General features: G+C 49.4%; 1 protein-coding gene across 2 annotated transcripts in view; it reads left to right on the top strand.

The window, feature by feature from the left end:
* Positions 1-14,539, top strand: part of GREB1 (growth regulating estrogen receptor binding 1) — a 124,685-nt gene extending 110,146 nt beyond the window's left edge. The window contains exons 26-33 of one of the 2 annotated variants that reach the window (XM_043469335.1): positions 2,018-2,179; positions 3,078-3,282; positions 5,766-5,940; positions 7,507-7,725; positions 9,083-9,218; positions 10,376-10,576; positions 11,251-11,389; positions 12,749-14,539. In XM_043469335.1, coding sequence (XP_043325270.1) covers positions 2,018-2,179; positions 3,078-3,282; positions 5,766-5,940; positions 7,507-7,725; positions 9,083-9,218; positions 10,376-10,576; positions 11,251-11,389; positions 12,749-12,912 — 1,401 coding nt within the window. In that variant the 3' untranslated portion in view covers positions 12,913-14,539. Of the gene's footprint in view, positions 1-2,017; positions 2,180-3,077; positions 3,283-5,765; positions 5,941-7,506; positions 7,726-9,082; positions 9,219-10,375; positions 10,577-11,250; positions 11,390-12,748 lie in introns of those variants that run through there. The other variant, XM_043469336.1, reaches the window with a different exon arrangement.
* The last annotated feature ends 3,520 nt before the right edge of the window (positions 14,540-18,059 follow it).

Below are 18,059 nucleotides of genomic sequence, written 5' to 3'. Positions count from 1 at the left end.
GCTTCCCTGGTAGTTCAGCTGGTAAAGAATCTGCCTGCAACTCAGGAGACCCTGGTTCGATTCCTGGGTCAGGAAGATCCTCTGGAGAAGGGAAAGGCTACCCTCTCCAGTATTCTTGGGCTTCCCCAGTGACTCAGACAGTAAAAGAATCTGCCTGCAGTGTGGGAGACCTGGGTTCGATCTCTGGGTTGGGAAGATCCCCTGGAGGAGGGCATGGCAACCCACTCCAGTATTCTTGCCTGGAGAATCCCCATGGACAGAGGAGCCTGGTGAACTGCAGTCCATGGGGTCGCAAAGAGTTGGACACAACTGAGTGGCTAAGCACAGCCTTGTGGAGGTTTCTGGGGGCCTGTGGGCTGGTTATCTAGAAATAGAGGGAGGGTGGGATTTTACACTTAGAATTTCTTTTCATTTCAGATGCAGGCAAGGAAAGAGGAGTCAAGGGGAGCTGATGGGAAACAGATAGCTGTGCGGCACCCAGGGGTGCAGGCCAGCTCTTCCAGTCCGTAGCTGCCCCAGAAAGGCCTGAAAGTGACAAGGGCGCCAGCTTCCTCTGTCTATCCCCTTTGCAGAGGGAAACAGAAGATGGTAGCTTTAATTTTCCCAAATCTGCCCGGCCTTGAGCTTACCTGCTACTGAAGTAGCACCTGTCTCCTTTAAGCACAGATTTTTTTCAAATAATGCAATTGTACTCTAGACAAAATTAGAAAATACATATGAGTGGTTTTTCAAAGGATTAAAAATGATCAGAAATCCTATTTGCTGCAGATAAACCCTCCTAACATTTCTTCCCTTGGAGATGAAGTTTTTCTTTCAAGGCAGAGAAAAATACAAGTGAAAACATTTTCTTGATTTTGAAATGTAAAGAATGCAGAGACTCGAAGGATTCAGTGCCTGGTTGCTTCAGGGTCTGCAGTGAATGAGTGGATGGAGCCTGGAGGAGAAGGGACAGGATGGCAGGTCTGAGTTCCAACCCCCAGGGCCAGCCTCTGTGTAGGCGGGTCGGGTCTGGGGCCACACTTGCAGGGGTGTGAAACCAGGCCCCTGAGGACACAGGGGCACACGCTGACTCCCTGCTGACAGGTCACTGCCTCTGCTGTTTGGTTCTTTCTCCTCATTGCTCAAGGCTCCCCTGGGAGGCGGTCTTAGGAAATTCCTCGGTTATGTCCCTCTTTGCTCCCTCCCCTGGTCAGCTTCTGTTTCTCCCTCATCTCAGCTCTCAAAGCAGAGCCACAGTCCATCAGACGTCACAGCCAGCACGTCCTGGCCCGTGTCAGCCCTGCCCTGGTCCCGTGGCTCCCGGGAGGGCCTGGGACAGTCTAGCTGTGCCTCTGCAGGGGCAGCTGAAGGGAGAGGGGCCAGTGAGGCCCTGCTGTGGACGCCAGAGCCGAGGCCTGGAGGAGGCATACCTCTGGCCTGGGCTTCGCCGGGCTGGGAGATCGCACCAGGAGCAGTGTGGGCACGGTGACTGGGTAATGGGAGGACTCTTTAGACAAAGTGACTGGAGGTGAGGCTAGACTTAGGGATGGGAGTGAGCCCAAGACCTCTGGATGTCCACCATGGGAGTGAGGACCTAGGAATATTCATTGGCTCTTGAGTCTTGGATGTGGTGCCTGAGACGGACACGCACAAGTTTATACAGTTATCTATTGTCTTCTGCTGTTACACAGATTAGCTGTGATGGGAAAATAATCTTTGTTGAAATTAAAAATGTGACCTGGAGCATGAAGGCTTTGGTGCCCAAGCATGCCTCTGGGTCCAATCCAGAGTCCAGAAAGGCTGGGAGCCTACAGAGGCGTACTGAGGGGTCAGCACCAGGATGGGAGCCTCTGGCCAATCAGGTGTGGCCTTGGGTACACACTCGCGAGACCTGGGTGTCCATGCTATGAACCGGCATCTGCTGGGGCAGCAGTGGCAGTGGCCTGTGTGTGGTCATGGCCGCAGCAGGCCTGGGTTCTTCCGGGAGGTCAGGCCGGACTCTGATGACAAGCTCTGTCCTTTCCCCCTCGCACCCCAGCTCTATGAGTCCACCCTGCACGCCTTTGCCTTCTCTTACTCCATGCTAGGAGAGGAAATCCAGCTCCACTTCATCATCCCCAAGTCCAAGGAGCACCACTTTGTCTTCAGCCAACCTGGAGGCCAGCTGGAGAGCATGCGACTGCCCCTCGTCACAGACAAGGTACTGGCCCTGTGGCCCTGGGACCCAGCCTTGCAGACCCAGGGGCTGTTATCAAGCAATGAAAACCTTTGTGAAGGGGTAGTGCGGCCCTTTATTAGAGGGTGACGGAGGCCTTATTAGTTACTCTACTCCGTTTTCTAGATGGTTCCCATCAGAACTGGTTAGGAGCACCAGCTCAGCGCATAGCTTTGTGGCAAGTGCTTTGAGAAATCGAGAAGGAATGGAAGACCTAGCTTGGTTGTTGAGAAAAGAGTGAAAGAAAACACAGTTGTTTATATAGAAGATTCACAGCCTGAGTGAATAAGAAGCTAGGCTGTATGGCTCCAAGTGGAGGGATTTAAGTCACACGGGAATAACGTGCACTCAACGTGTATTAGGCGCCAATAGATGAGGGTCGTGGCTTTGGGTCACTGATATAAGCCCGTTAGTTTTGCTCACCTTACAAACCATTCTCAAACAAGCATTTATTTTGCTTTGTATTCTGTGCACTGGCAGTTTGGGCTTGGTTCTGCTGGGTGGTTATCCTGGTTGCCATCCCTTGTGTTTGAAGTGAGTTACCAGGTTGGCGGTGGGGCTGGACTATGGTGGCCTCAGTGGGACGCCCGTGTCTGCTCCTGTGGCCTCTCCTTATCCAGCAGGCTAGCCCGGGCTTCTCCCAGGGGTGGGGGGTTCTGAGAGAGGACAGAATGCCTCTGGAGGCCAGGTTCAGAACTGGCACGCCACCATCTTTACTGCATTTCATCCATAAAAGCAAGTCCCAAGGCTCGGCCAGAGCAAGGCGTGTGGAAACAGGCAACATCTTCTGATGGAGGAGGCTGCAGAGTCCCATCTCGGAGGGCGGGCAGTCTTCGTGGCCAGGCTGACAAACGCTTGACGTCTCTGTGCCCATGCTCTCCAGAGTCACGAATACATAAAGAGCCCGACGTTCACTCCCACAACTGGCCGTCATGAGCACGGACTCTTTAACCTGTACCACGCGATGGACGGTGCCAGCCACCTGCACGTGCTGGTTGTCAAGGAGTACGAGATGGCGATTTACAAGAAATACTGGCCCAACCATATCATGCTGGTCCTCCCCAGCATCTTCAACAGCGCTGGAGTTGGTAGGCCTTTTTTTTCCCCCCAAATTTGTTGCAAAGTTAAATTCAAGACATGTTGACTTCATAGGAAATCCACTGAGAAATGTTTTTCTAGACCGAACACCTGTTTCCCCTTAGTCCCCTCCAACAGGTGTGTGCATATTAATGACATTCATTCTATAATCACTGCTGTCCCACCACTGCACCAAGACCACCAAACTGTGTGTGTGCTTGTGTGTGTGCTCTTCTGAATGTTCTTGTGTGTGTGCGTGCTCAGTGGCTTCAGTTGTGTTCCACTCTTTGCAACCCCGTGGACTGTAGCCCTCAGGTTCCTCTATCCGTGGGATTTTCCAGGCATGCATACTGGAGTGGGTTGCCATGCTCTCCTCCAGGGGATCTTCCTGACCCAAGGGTTGAACCTGAGTCTTCTGCGTCTCCTGCATTGCAGGTGGACTCTTTACCACTGAGTCATCGGGGAAGACCCTGAATATTCTTAATCAGTTCAGTTCAGTTCAGTTGCTCATTTGTGTCCGACTCTTTGCGACCATATGGACTGCAGCATGCCAGGCCTCCCTGTCCATCACCAACTCCCGGAACCTACTCAAGCTCATGTCCATTGAGTCGGTGATGCCATCCAACCATCTTATCCTCTGTTGTCCCCTTCTCCTCCCGCCTTTAATCTTTCCCAGCATCAGGGTCTTTTCAAATGAGTCAGCTCTTCACATCAGGTGGCCAAAGTATTGGAGTTTCAGCTTCAACATCAGTCCTTCTGATGAATATTCAGGACTGATCTCCTTTAGGATGGACTGGTTGGATCTCCTTGCAGTCTAAAGGACTCTCAAGAGTCTTCTCCAACACCATGGTTCAAAAGCATCATTTCTTCAGCGCCCAGCTTTCTTTATAGTCCAACTCTCACATCCATACATGACTACTGGAAAAACCATAGCCTTGACTAGATGGACTTTTGCTGGCAAAGTAATGTCTCTGCTTTTTAATATGCTGTCTAGGTTGGTCATACTTTCCTTCTAAGGAGTAAGCATCTTTTAATTTCATGGCTGCAATCACCATCTGCAATGATTTTGGAGCCCCCCAAAATAAAGTCTGTCACTGCTTCCACTGTTTCCCCATCTATTTGCCATGAAGTGACAGGACTGGATGCCATGATCTTAGTTTTCTGAATGTTGAGCTTTAAGCCAACTTCTTCACTCTCCTCTTTCACTTTCATCAAGAGGCTCTTTAGTTATTCTTCACTTTCTACCATAAGGGTGGTGTCATCTGCATATCTGAGGTTATTGATATTTCTCCGGGCAATCTTGATTCCAGCTTGTGCTTCCTCCAGCCCAGCGTTTCTCGTGATGTACTCTGCATAGAAGTTAAATAAGCAGGGTGACAATATACAACCTTGACGTATTCCTTTTCCTATTTGGAACCAGTCTGTTGTTCCATATCCAGTTCTAACTGTTGCTTCCTGACCTGCATACAGGTTTCTCAAGAGGCAGGTCAGGTGGTCTGTATTCCCATCTCTTTCAGAATTTTCCACAGTGTCATACCCTAATTTCACTAATTGCAGGTTTTCTGGGATAACCTGTCACTTGAATTCTTTGGTGATAGACCCTTTAAGACACGCCCTACTCAAATTTCTGGAGTAGGAGAAATGGAGACTTGAGAGAGTCTTCTAGGTGTTGACTGAAAAAAAAGCACAATGAGAGAATTGTAAGTAAAGTTTTACTGGGGGCAAAATGAGGACCAGAGCCTGGGAGACAGCCTCTCAGATAGCTCTGAGGAACTGCTCCCAAGAGATGAGGGAGAGGTCAGTGTATATGTGATTTTGGTGAAGGAGGTTAACTGCCATCAGGCACACATATCAGTGAAGGGATGCTGCTGGTCACCAGAAGGATGGTGCTGGTCACGGACAGCAGGTGTCTCCGTTAAGGATTTTAGTGCTTTTATAGATAGGAGACAGTGCACGAAACTGGGCTCATAAAATCTTCTCCTGAAAAATATCCCACGATCTGAAGGCCTGTTCTGCTGGTTTTTCCCAGAGCACAGAGTGCCTCATTCTCCACCCTGAACTGCTTGCAGGGTGTGTTGAAGGTGGCCACTAGTGGCCTCATCCTTGTAGAGGCAGATGGTGAGAGACGGTTTTTGTCTGCATAGAATCGAAAGACCTTTCTCTTTCAGCTTTCTGGCTTTTAAAGCTATTTTGATTTGTTGACGATTCTTCTTTTCTTCAGTGCTCGGTTACTGGTTTATTCATGGTCTCGGCTGTTAGAAAAGCAAAGATAAATAGAGAGATGTGTGCACAAATGGGAGGGGAGTGTTTTCTACCCTCGAATTTCCTCTCCCAAGTCAACAGCCTCTAGCAAGTGGATAAGGACTGCAGATAAGAGCAGGTAGGGCTGGGGCCTGGGTGGACTTTCATCAGATTCTCGTTCTCACCGGGGCTTTGTCCTGGGTTGGGGTGGGCACTTGGACTGACCCAAGTCGGGGTTGTCTGCTCGTTTCAGGCGCCGCCCACTTCCTGATCAAGGAGCTGTCTTACCACAACCTGGAGCTGGAGCGGAACCGTCAGGAGGAGCTGGGAATCAAGCCGCAGGACATCTGGCCTTTCATTGTGATTTCTGATGACTCCTGCGTGATGTGGAATGTGGTGGACATTGACGGTGGGGGTGAGAGAAGCAGGTGAGAGCCCTTTTCCTGACGGCACCCCAGTGAGACAAGGGAGCAGGCGCTATGCCCAGTGGGGGATTCTTGTCCATCCTTTGAGGACCCCGGAGGGCGCCTCCTGTTAGAAGATGGGGTGTGCAGTGGACAGAGCCCTGCCTGGGGTGGGCTCACCTGCCAAGCTTTTGAGTTTTTAATTGAAAACATTTTACTGAGACATAGTAGAGACAGAAAATAACGCAACATAGATTCAGTATAAAATATATTGGAAAAAGAAAGTGTCATACGTATCCAGGTATGAACACACCCACTTAACAAACCCCCTGATGAAGAAATGGACCATCACCATCACCGATGCACCCTCCCCTACACCTTCTAGAACCTTTTCCCCACTCCAGCCTCCTCCTGACATGAAGCTGTATTTTTATTTGCTGTGTGACGTTCGGGAAATGACTCTTTCTGGGTTTTAGATTCCTCACCTTTCAAAGGGGCCCTTGCCCTTGTCCTAGAGGTTTGTTACGAGGATTAGGTAAACCGTGAATTGTGTGCCTGGAGGGGGGTGATGGAGCGGCACGAGGTAGAAAAGGTACATCTGAAAAGCTGCATCTGAGCATCATTGGGAAGATTTGTGGTTTTTGGCACAAGTATTTCAACTTAGCCGTTATCTTTGGCTTATTTGAGAAATGACTTGAATGCTTGGCTTTTTTTTTTTTTTGAGAGACAATGTGAGGTTAGTTCTTCTCTTTTGTGTTAGTGAGTCCTAAGTACTAGTGTAGCAACTTCCATCCTCTGCACTGTTCTTCTAGAAACGAATGTATTCGGTCTGGTAGAGCTCACAGACATGACAACAGCAAGCCGGCGTGCTTTCAATATTCTCTCTGTCACCCTTCCGAGGGCAAAAGCTTGGCTGAGGACAGCGATGAGGAAGAGAACTCAGCTTTTCCCCTCTGCTTTTCGGAATTTCGTTCCGAAGCAGAATGTTCAAGTCCTGGTGTGTCAGAGCTGGCTGAGGCCTTAGGGAGCTTAGCGGAAGCCCCTCAGCTGGGGAAAAGGAAGCCGAGATGCAGAGACGTTGAGCCACTTACTGAGTCTCTCACACACAGAACTCTTGTTGCCTGGGCTACCAGCCCCGGGGTCGCTCCCTTCGGCTGCCCTCCCTGGTCATCAGGGGGCCTTCACTGTCTTCCCAGACCTCAGTCGCCATCAGGGTGGGGTGGGAGGTGTTTACATGCGGCCTCCTTCCCTCCCCACAACCTCCTTGGAATTGCTACCAGAAATGGGAGGTGCTGTGGCATGGTGCAGAGAATGGGCTCTGGAGACAGACAACACCCTTCCACCCGAGCTCTGTTGAGCGACACTGGGCAAGTCAGCCAGAGCCTCTTTTTCCTCATCTGTGAAATGGGGATGATGGTTCTATGTCACAGGATTGCTGCGAGGATCAGTGATAATGAATTCGAAGTGCCTGGTGGCTGTTGATGGGTTCTGGGCACACCAGTCCACCCAGCACATTCAGGGGAAAGCAGTGGCCTGGCCGGCCCAGTCTGCATGCCGACCTGGGAATGTCTGTCTCCCTCCTCTGAGCAGAGAATTTTCCTGGTCGGAGAGAAACGTGTCCTTGAAGCACATCATGCAGCACATCGAGGCATCCCCCAACATCACCCACTATGCCCTGATCGGCATGCGGAAGTGGTCCAGCAAGACTGGGAGCCACGAGGTGCGCGAGCCCTTCTCCCGCTGCCACGTGCACGACTTCATCGTCTTGAACGTGGACTTGACCCAGAATGTGCAGTACAACCAGAACCGGTGAGCCCCTCCCGACCACGGCCGTCAGCTCAGCCCACGGTCCCAGGGCCCTGTGCCCAACCGTGGCTGTCAGCTCAGCCCACGGTCCCAGGGTCCCCCACCCGACCACAGCCATCAGCTCAGCCCATGGTCCCAGGGCCCTTTGCCCAACCACGTCCATCAACTCAGCCCCATGGTCCCAGGGCCCACTGCAAGGGGTAGCCTTACTCCTGGAGAGCCCTCGCTCCTTCCTTGCCCTGCAGGGCCTTCCCACCCATGGCACTGGCCTGGCCCCTTGCTTTCAGTCCTCATGGGTTTTTTTTTTTTTAGTATTTTTGTTGCATAATTTTAGGGGAGATTTGCATAAGACCATTCAGCTTCCTTCACCAGTTCACATGGTACCTTATTTAATGACTTCCATTCTAGATGGTGTTTCTCTTGCTTTTCTGGCTCCTTCTGTGAACACATTACTTTCTAGGAGCTTGAGTGCTGAAGGAAATAATTTCCTTGTGTCCCTCTCTCTGGATCTAGCCACAGGAGTGCTCAAGTCTCAAGAAGAATCCAGTCGCTAATGTTAGTGAGCCCTCTACCTGCCAGGCAGTGGGCACATCCCCGAGAGTGCCCGCAGGGGAGTGTCTGTTTTGGAGCAGACTGACCTGCCAGGAATGTGGCTTCTGCCGTTTGTCAGCTTTGAAATTTAGGCAGATGACTGGCCATCTGTGAGTCTTGATTTCCTCAGCTGTAACAGTGGCTCATATATTTACTCTGGGAGGTCAGTTGTCTTCTTTTTAACACACAGATGAAGTGGCATTTGTTAAGTCCCCTTCACGGTTCCTGGCATAGGGTGCCATGTTCAGTCATGTCCGACTCTTTGCGACCCCATGGACTGTAGCCTACCAGGCTCCTCTGTCCATGGAATGTTCCAGGCAAGAGTACTGGAGTGGGTTGCCATTTCCTTTTCCAGAGGATCTTCCCAACCCAGGGATCGAATCCCAGTCTCCCACATTGCAGGCAGACACACTTTACCATCTGAGTCACTAGGGAAGCAATATATTTACTCTGGGAGGTCAGTTGTTTTCTTTTTAATGGATGGATGAAGTGACATTTTTTAAGTCCCCTTCACGGTGCCTGGTGTGGCGTGCACAGTCCGAATGTGACAGGGCTTCTGTAGTAAAGCCTGAGAACACCCTGCCTTCCTGGTGCAGGGGCATCTCAGCTTGTTTCCTTCTTGACTTGCCTCCTGTGCCTCCCGGGGAAGGTCTTTGGGGGCAGGAACGAGCCTGCTCGTCTGCCCAGCCCCCGGTATGGGGGTGTCTGGTGGGGGCGTGACTGTGAGCTGCCTGGAGGCCGACCCGCCCCCTCCTCTGGTTCCCGCCAGGTTCATGTGTGACGACGTGGACTTCAACCTGAGGGTGCACAGCGCCGGCCTCCTGCTCTGCCGGTTCAACCGCTTCAGTGTGATGAAGAAGCAGATCGCGGTGGGCGGACACAGGTCCTTCCACATCACGTCCAAGGTGGGTGCGTCCGTGTGCCCGGAGACAGCTGCTGCCCGTGGTGGGAAAGCTGGCGGGGAGGCCACCCGGGCACCTCTGAGTCAGCGGGGTGGGCTTGACGGCTGGGCAGTGAGAGTTGCCAGTTGGGAGCCCTGAGAAGGGAAAGACTCTATCGAGTTTCCCTTCTCATCTCTGGTTCTGTGTGTGTGTGTGTGTGCGCGCGCCTGCGTGCGTGTGTCTCCCTGGTGCACGCCCACCACCAGCCTTCCCATGCACCCTTGCCCTCACCTCCCACCCCCAAACCCCACTCTCTCTCTCCACGTGGTTTCTTGAGCATGTCTCCATCAGTGTCTTTGCTGCTCACTTGTCTGGCTTTTCTGCTGGGCAGAGCCCTTGGGGGTCAGATGTGGTACCGTGCTCTTCTTAGGGTCCCTGGGACAGCGCCGGCTAAATACTGTCTGAATGGGACTGACAGGCTAGCCTGATGGGTGTGCCATCTGCCCTGGAGACAGCCTCCAGGTGGGGATAGATGTGTCCTCGGCAATCTGTATCCTCCAGGAACCCATAGGTCATTGGCACACCCCTGCCTTGAAGGTCCCTCTGATCCATGGAAGAGAGTGGCAGAGAGGAGCTGGAGAAGTAGGCAGAACCTTTTCTGCCATGGGAACATTCTTGACTTCAGGAATAATGAGCACCCACTGAAAGGTGTCCATCAGAGGACTTGAGTAGTCTTATGTATATGTCCCCGGTCTGTCTGTCTCCAGCCTGGGAAATACGTTGGTGATGGAGCAAGAAATTGTGGGCTCAGAGGGCCGGACCATCGAGAGGAAGACCAGTGGGACTGGACAGGAGACAGAGGGGATCTGGAGGTCAGGGGGAAGGCTGGCCCTTCCCAGAGGCTGACATCTCAGGATTTGGGGGAACATTGGGTTCGTGGGTTCTCTTATTTTTTTCTAGATCAGACAGCCATGTCTCTGCACGGAGTGGTCATTGTCTACAATCACTGATCCCGTGGTCAGTTTTCACACGTCCCACTTTAGTTAAGCCAGATTTCCCTTAATGGAGAGCTTCACCATGGATGTGTGTGTTCTCACATCACAGCTGCACACAGCCATCCACGCCGGGAAGGCCCGCGCTGGGTCCCCGGGAGTGGCTGACGCCCGCCCGTCCCCACACAGGTGTCAGACAGCCCCATGGCCGTCGTGCCCGCCCAGTACATCTGCGCCCCCGACAGCAAGCACACGTTCCTCGCGGCCCCCGCGCAGCTCCTCCTGGAGAAGTTCCTCCAGCACCACAGCCACCGCTTCTTCCCACTGTCCCTGAAGAATCCCGGCCACCCTGTGCTGTCCGTGGACTGCTACCTGAACCTGGGGTCTCAGGTAACCGTCTGAGGGGGGCGCTGTCGAGTCCATCAATCAGAGAAGTCCCTCAACACAGGAGCTGGAACCCAGAGCTTGGAATTATAGCCCCCCAACTGCGTCAGCTCCGGCCTGGCCCCCGCTTTACAGCCGATAAGGTAAAGGCTGAAAGAATTGAAACAGTGTGCCCCCATATCAAGGGGCTTCCCTGGTGGCTCAGTGGTAAAGAACCTGTCTGCCCATGCAGGAGACACAGGAGACGCAGGTTCGATCCCTGGGCCGGGAAGATCCCCTAGAGGAGGGCATGGCAACCCACTCCAGTATTCTTGCCTAGAGAATCCCATGGACCGAGGAGCCTGGCGGGCTACAGTCCATGGGATTGAAAAGAGTCGGACACAGCTAAACTGACTTAGCACACACACCCTGACATGGAAAGTTAGGAATCAAACTTACTACTCATGCCAGAACATTTCTGATTCTCAAATGAGGTAATGAATAGATATATCTGGGTAAGTCTCGGGGTTGGTGTTTAGAACGTAAGATTTGAAAATGACACTGAATATTGTTTTTGGTCCTCCAAGCCTGAGCTTGACCTGGCAGTTAATGTGTGTTAGATGCAAAGCTCTAGCACAGTGCTGCGGAGTGTTTCATGGAAAATGACGTTTTCTCATGGATTGCTTTTCTTTTCCCCCCAGATCTCTGTGTGTTATGTGAGCTCCAGGCCCCACTCTTTAAACATCAGCTGCTCTGACTTCGTGTTCAGTGGACTCCTGCTGTACCTCTGTGACTCTTTTGTGGGAGCTAGCTTTTTGAAAAAGTTTCATTTTCTGAAAGGTAACTTCTCATGCTCTTGCGGTGGACCTTGACTTGAATGGCTATCATCACTGGCACCTCTGTGGAGGTGAATCTGGTCCTCGTCCTTTTTGCCAATGAGTAAACTGAGGCTCAGGCTTCCCTGGCGGCTCAGTGATAAAGAATCTGCCTGCCAGTGCAGGAGACACGGGTTTGATCCCTGGGTTGGGAAGATCCCTTGGAGGAGAGCATGGCAACCCATTCCAGTATTCTTGCCTGGAGAATCCCATGGACAGAGGAGCCCGGTGGGCTACAGTCCACGGGGTCGCAAAGAGTCAGACACGACTGAGCGACTAAACAACAACCACGAAACTGAGACTCAGGGCATGTGACTTCCCCGGTGCTCCAGGGAGGCACAAGAAAGCTGGGGTGGGATCCCAGGGTGGCTCCTCCCCTCTACCTGTTTGCACAGAGATAAGGCACATCCTCTTTCTTCCCAGTGACCAGAAGATATTTTCAGCTTTTCTGCTGCTTTTCAGGCCAGGCTGTTAGCCTAAGCATGCAGACCCCCTAGACATGTTTTCTTCTTGGTGGATGAGTTCTTCTTCTTTGTTTTAGGCTGCTGCGTGCATCTTTACTTTTCTTCTAATCTTTCTCCCTCTATAGGTGTTTTCGTGCTGGAGTGTTTGAGAGTGGGAAATGTTCACTTCAGTATGACTTAAAAACACTATTTCCAATCCAGCTGGGATCCCTAATTGATCTTCACTTTTTTCTTGGTTGGCCATGACACCCACCTTCCTCTCTGCAAGGTGTTGAGTGAGCACTGGGGTTGCATAAGCTTTGGGGAAATAGAGGTTTCCACAACATTCTGTGCTCCTGGGAAACATCTTGTCTAATAGGAGGATAGGACATGGAGGTGGGGGGTAGATGGAATGAACACCAATGATTACTGATGTGTGCTAGGTGTCGAGAGGAGGGAGAATTTACGTTGCCAGGCAGGAGAAGAGGCAGGAGATGTGTGGGGCCTGGGCCGGTGGACGACTGCGATGGGTGAAGAGGGAAGGGTTAGGCTATGGGGCAGGGTGTTTCCCACCGGGGGCTGGAGCTGAGGATGCTGGTTTGTGATCTTAAGAGTCTGTCTCCTTCTCCCCATCTGCTCGCTTCTTTGCCATCATTTCTTGGTTCCGTGTTGTCTCATCTGCCAGACCTGCCAAGTCGCACGCTCACCGTCTGGCTAAGATGGCGAAGCAGCCCCTGGAAATAGGCACTCGCTTGGACATCTGGTCCTTCCCTTCCAAAAGCAGCATCGTCTTTTGTTCTGGCAAACGGCAGCCGCGAGGGAGCTTTCCTGCGCAGAAACTCCCCTGTTCCGTTCACACACCTCTGCTGTTGTCCTCACAGGTGCCACCTTGTGTGTGATCTGTCAGGATCGCAACTCGCTCCGCCAGACAGTCGTCCGCCTGGAGCTGGAAGACGAGTGGCAGTTTCGGCTGCGAGACGAATTCCAGACGGCCAACGCCAAGGAGGACCGGCCGCTCTTCTTCCTGACCGGACGGCACATCTGAGGGTGGAGCCTGCCCAACCTCAGGCTGCTGAGGCTAAAGGAAGAATTACAACCCCGGGGTGTCTGGACCGGGATGGGACCCAGAGGTGTCTGTAGGCCACACCTTCACGGTAGGTGCCAGGGAACCATAGGTCCCAGAGATGCATGGAGACTTACTGAGAGCAACGGGGATGAGTGGATGGTGAGCAAGAAGTCCAACCCCAGACTTCTAGGTTCTGGGCCAGACCCCACCGCCCTGGCCTGTATCAAAGTCCATTTTATGAAGAACAAAGTTTTGCCTACTGTCACGTCATCCATATGCTTCCATGGACACACTTGGACAAACTTGACTTTCCTCTTAGTTCTGAAGGGTCCCTTTTGCATTAGCTTGTAGAGATGCCAGCATTTCAGATGATGGATGTGATGGTGGCTAAGTAGGTTTCCCTCTAACCTACTCCAGAGCAATAGTCCAAAAGACCATTTTAACCTAAAGGCTGGACACAAGGAAAAATGAAGTAGGTTCACTTAATTATGAATTGTGTAAGTTGACTCTTTTAGAAACTAGCCCAAAGGCATCAAATTTAATAAAGTAAAACAAATAGTTTCACTTCAGAGCAAATACGATTCTATTAAAATAGTATAGGGTAAATACCCTACCTCTTAGAAAGGGCAAAAGTGAAAAGAAACTTTTAAAAAAAAACTACAGGGGTTGCAGGAAGGAAATTAGGATTGCAGAGATTGACCTTGAGAAGCAAAATTTGCCTTGCAAAGGAAAGAGAGCCAAACATCTTACTTGAAACAAACAGTGAAAACAACCAAAGTGATAGGGAAAATAGTTGATAAGAACTAGACTTCTGACTCTAATTTATTGAAGCTCAATTTTTAGCTCCCTGAATTGCTTGTCTTCTCTTCTGAATGTTAGGTCCCCGTCCAGAGAGGAAGGGGACAGACAAAGTAACAGGGTTGTACTGTGCTACCCATACTCCGCCTTGCCTGCCAGAATGTTTTTTAAACCAGCATGTTAGGGTGCCCCCTAGAGGCCGGGCCCGGGGCCAGGTGCTTTCACAGTTACTGTCTCGCTTACCCTCTTCAGCAGCCTGTGCTGTGGAGTCATTCTTCCCATTTGAAAGATGAGCCCGTTGAGATGCAAACAGTGCATCTCCCCAAGATCACACAGCTGCCGAGAAGCAGAGCAGACTCCGGGGTCCGTCTCCCCGCCCCACCACACTGTTTATGGAGTGGCCCGTAGCCAGAGGAAAAGTTGAAAGGTCCTCAGAAATGAATCAGTAGAATGCACTCTTGTCCATCCATCTTAGACATTTATAAGCACTCTAATGGATACTAATCCGAGAAGGAATTATGTTCAAAGATGATGCCAAAGAGTTAATGTCAATCTTTTCTTCCCTGAGGAAAAAAAAATAGTCCACGAGTATAAAAAATTTAGATCAGTGTTTCTAAAAAACGATCACTTTGTATATGTCATTATTCCTATTTTGGAATAAAAACTTACCTTCTTGAGTTCTACCTTCTTGAGTCTTTCATAAATGGCGGTTTCTGGGCTGCTCTTCCCATTTTATTCGTTAATTTAAAGTTGAAAAAAAAATAACATTCTTGTTTGTTCCAGCCTTATAAATAAAATTCATAATGCATGTATTGTTTCTCTGGTGGGAATGAATTGCATTGTCTGAGAGAACTACCTCCTTGAAATCAATGCGTGACAAGAAGGGTAGTTTGGGAAAGGAAAGAATAAATTCATAAAAGTAAGAGTATACTAAGATGTGCTTGTTGTTCAGCTGCTCAGTCATGTCCCACTCTCTGCAGCCCCGTGGACTACAGCACGCCAGACCTCCCTGTCCTTCACCATCGCCCTGCGTCTGTTCAAACTCGTGTCCGTTGAGTCGGTGATGCCATCCAACCATCTCACCCTCTGTTGCCTCCTGCCCTCAATCTTTCCCAGCATCAGGGTCTTTTCCAATGAGTTGGCTCTTCGCATCAGGTGGCCAAAGTATTGGAGCTTCCGCTTCAGCATCAGTCCCTCCAATGAATGTTCAGGGATGATTTCCTTTGGGATTGACTGGTTTGATCTCCTTGCAGCTGATGGGTTGAAGCTCAGGCTGAGAGAGTGTGGACCCCCAGGTAGTCAGGGGACCTGGGGGGCCAGGCCTTTGTGAATAAGACAAGCTCGCAGCAGCCTCCTCTCCGTGACATTCTTTTGTCCCCACAGTCATTTGAGGCAGTTAATAGCAGACATGAGCTCCCTAGTACAAAAATAAACTCACAACTAAAACTCATAACAAAAATAAAGGAAATGTTATAAGGGAGGAGGTGGTAACCTCCATAATGAACCAGTACAGCAAACAATCCTATAAAACAAGTGTAATTAAATTCAGGGGAAAAGATGATATTGTATCCAGGACCAAAAAAAAAAAACCCAGCAATTACAGATCTTGGAATTTAAAACCTCAGTGGGCAGATGAAATAGACCAGCTCAAGAGTGGAATGGGTAGCTGGGAGGTGAGCTGAAAAATGTCTAGAGGACAGCACAAGGAATGTTCCCAATCTCTGCTCACCCTTTACTTCTTCCTCTATTCACTGTATATCAACTGCCTGGCCCTCCTGGGCCACTGGGGCCACTGCCAGGCTTGTGCCCACCTCTGCCCAGGGTGCTCTTCCCCCTCACATCTGCCTGGAGACCCCTCCCTCACTTCCTCTGGGCCCTTAATACTCAAAAGCCACCTCCTCAATGTTGTCATCCCTCACTGAGTGTACCTCCTAACAGAACACAGTTTGTTTAGCTGTCTTTGCTTCTTCTTTTTTTTTTTTTTGGTCTTTCCCCTTGAAAGTAGGAATTGTATGAGATAGTTTCACTGCTCTATTCTCAGAGACTTGATTATGCCCAGCACATTGTGGGTGCTCGTGAAATGCCCATTGAGTGAATGAATGAATCTCTTCTATCTTAGCTGATCCCAACATGGGAGCTGGGTGTGGGAGTGGTCAGTGATGGAGGAATTGATAAAATGAGTGAAATTGAGCACAAATTCTTGGTTTACTAAGGGTAGAAGTGTATTAAAAACATTTAGAGTAGCTGCTAAAAGGAAAAAACTGGATGGCCAACACCTTAAACATTAAAGGGAAAATCAGCACTGAAAAAATCAGTGTAGGAATTGAGTGGGTTCGGGAGGGGAAGGGGGTAAAAAGCAAGAAAACTTGAGGAATAAAGAACACATCTAGAACTATCAATGATCAAACTAGTTTTCTTGACTCAGATTGTGTCAAGAAAGCTAATCAGACTAGGGCTTCATATTTAAAAATTAAATAGGCAATGGGATGTTTTAAGTTAAAGTTCCAGGTTCTACTCTGGGCAATAAGACTGTCCCCAAACTTTGTAAAAATGCCAACTATGAAATATGAAGAACTCTGAGAAATGTGAGAAGGGGTAAATTGTGTAATCGTAAAGGGAGACTAGTACATCTCTCGCAGAATTAGAGAAAGAAGACCCACAGAAATGAGAGTTGGTCTACAGTAATTAGCCTTCAAAGAGGAGAGAATTCTTGTATAATAAAAATCCCAGAAAATGTTCTAGGATAGATAGTATTGGTGGTTGCATACATTGTAAAAGTGCTAATTTTTATGTGTATGTGAACACAATTAAAAAAACTCTCCCAGAACCTTGGGAAAGATGGAATCCTGTACTTCTGCAAGGCCAGATAAGTCACCCCAAAACCAGATAACAATAGTCAGTTCACACCAAAAACACTGATTCTTTTTTCCTGAAAGCTTTCAGCAATCTGAGACTCTTGCAATAAAGGAGGAGAAATCGTGCTCCAAGAGTAACATTTATATGGATGTCAGTGTTCTCAACACAGGACGTGGCAGTGCAGAGGGCATGGAATCTGAAACTGGGAGACTTGGGTTCACTCCTTGGTTCCTTTGCCAAGTCACACAGCTCCATATGTTAGCTATGAAATCAGCAACAGTGAGTAGCAAACTTTTTTCACCATATACTATGGTTAGGTATTTTACTAGATGACTAATTGTCCATTATTTCATTTAATCATCACAATTAACACTTGAAGTAGATCATTGGTATCATTTTACACAGAAGAAACTAGGGCTCAGAAAGGCTAGGTGACTCATCTGAGATCACACAGGTCTCAAGTGACAAAATGAATCTAGATTCATCCCTGCAAGTGTAAAGATAGTTTCACTAACGTCACAGCTGCTTCTTATGTTGAGTCATTTACTCCCACCAATACTGTATATTAGTAGGTGCTGTTGGCTTCTAAGACTCTGTACAGCTTCTAAGTATGCTGTACTTCTAAGATCAAAATATTGATCCAGAATTTTCTCACTGAGAGGAGAGGTGTTGGGTTGCCTGTTGAAGGTGGTTCTGGGTTCACCATGTACCACAGGCAGCACATAGGTATCATCCAGAGTCCAGGAAACCCCCAGCATCAAGGTTTAGAAACCACTTCCAATAAAGATGTCTGCGCTAAACCTCTCAGGTCTGGCTTCAGATTCTGCGGACAGCCCTTATTTCAGGGAAAACCATGAACCAAGGGCAAGTCCAGTGTCCACAGCTGCTGTTTCTTTTTCAGTCTGCTGGTTTAAGAAGACTTCCAGCTCAAAAGGAATTAGCATTTTAATGAGCAAAACAGTTGGAAAGGCCAGTACAGAGTTTTCAAGTCCTTTAGGTCTAGAGGAGAAACAGAAATTCTGTGACTGCATTTGTCATTCGCCAAATAGACTGTCCCAGTTTCCCTGTACCTTTTCTTCTAGAACTCTGGCGAGCAGCAGTTTTTCTCCCTTAGGATCTTTACTCTGTGCAAGGTTTTTCCTTGGGTGGCAATCCACCCTGCCAGAAAGAGCGGGCTTTAGGTGGTGGTGAGTGGAAATGTGTTCGTCCAAATGATATATTGAAGTCCTAAGGAGAGTGAAAAAGTTGGCTTAAAGCTCAACATTCAGAAAACTAAGATCATGGCATCCGGTCCCATCACTTCATGGGAAATAGATGGGGAAACAGTGGAAACAGTAGCTGACTTTATGTTTTTGGGCCCCAAAATCACTGCAGATGGTGACTGCAGCCACGAAATTAAAAGACACTTACTCCTTGGAAGAAAAGTTATGACCAACCTAGATAGCATATTAAAAAGCAGAGACATTACTTTG

Source organism: Cervus canadensis, chromosome 5, assembly GCF_019320065.1.
Source record: "Cervus canadensis isolate Bull #8, Minnesota chromosome 5, ASM1932006v1, whole genome shotgun sequence".
NCBI classification, from domain to species: Eukaryota; Metazoa; Chordata; class Mammalia; order Artiodactyla; family Cervidae; genus Cervus; species Cervus canadensis.
The sequence above is the reverse complement of the archived record's forward strand: the minus strand, read 5'-3'. Positions and strand labels throughout refer to the sequence as shown.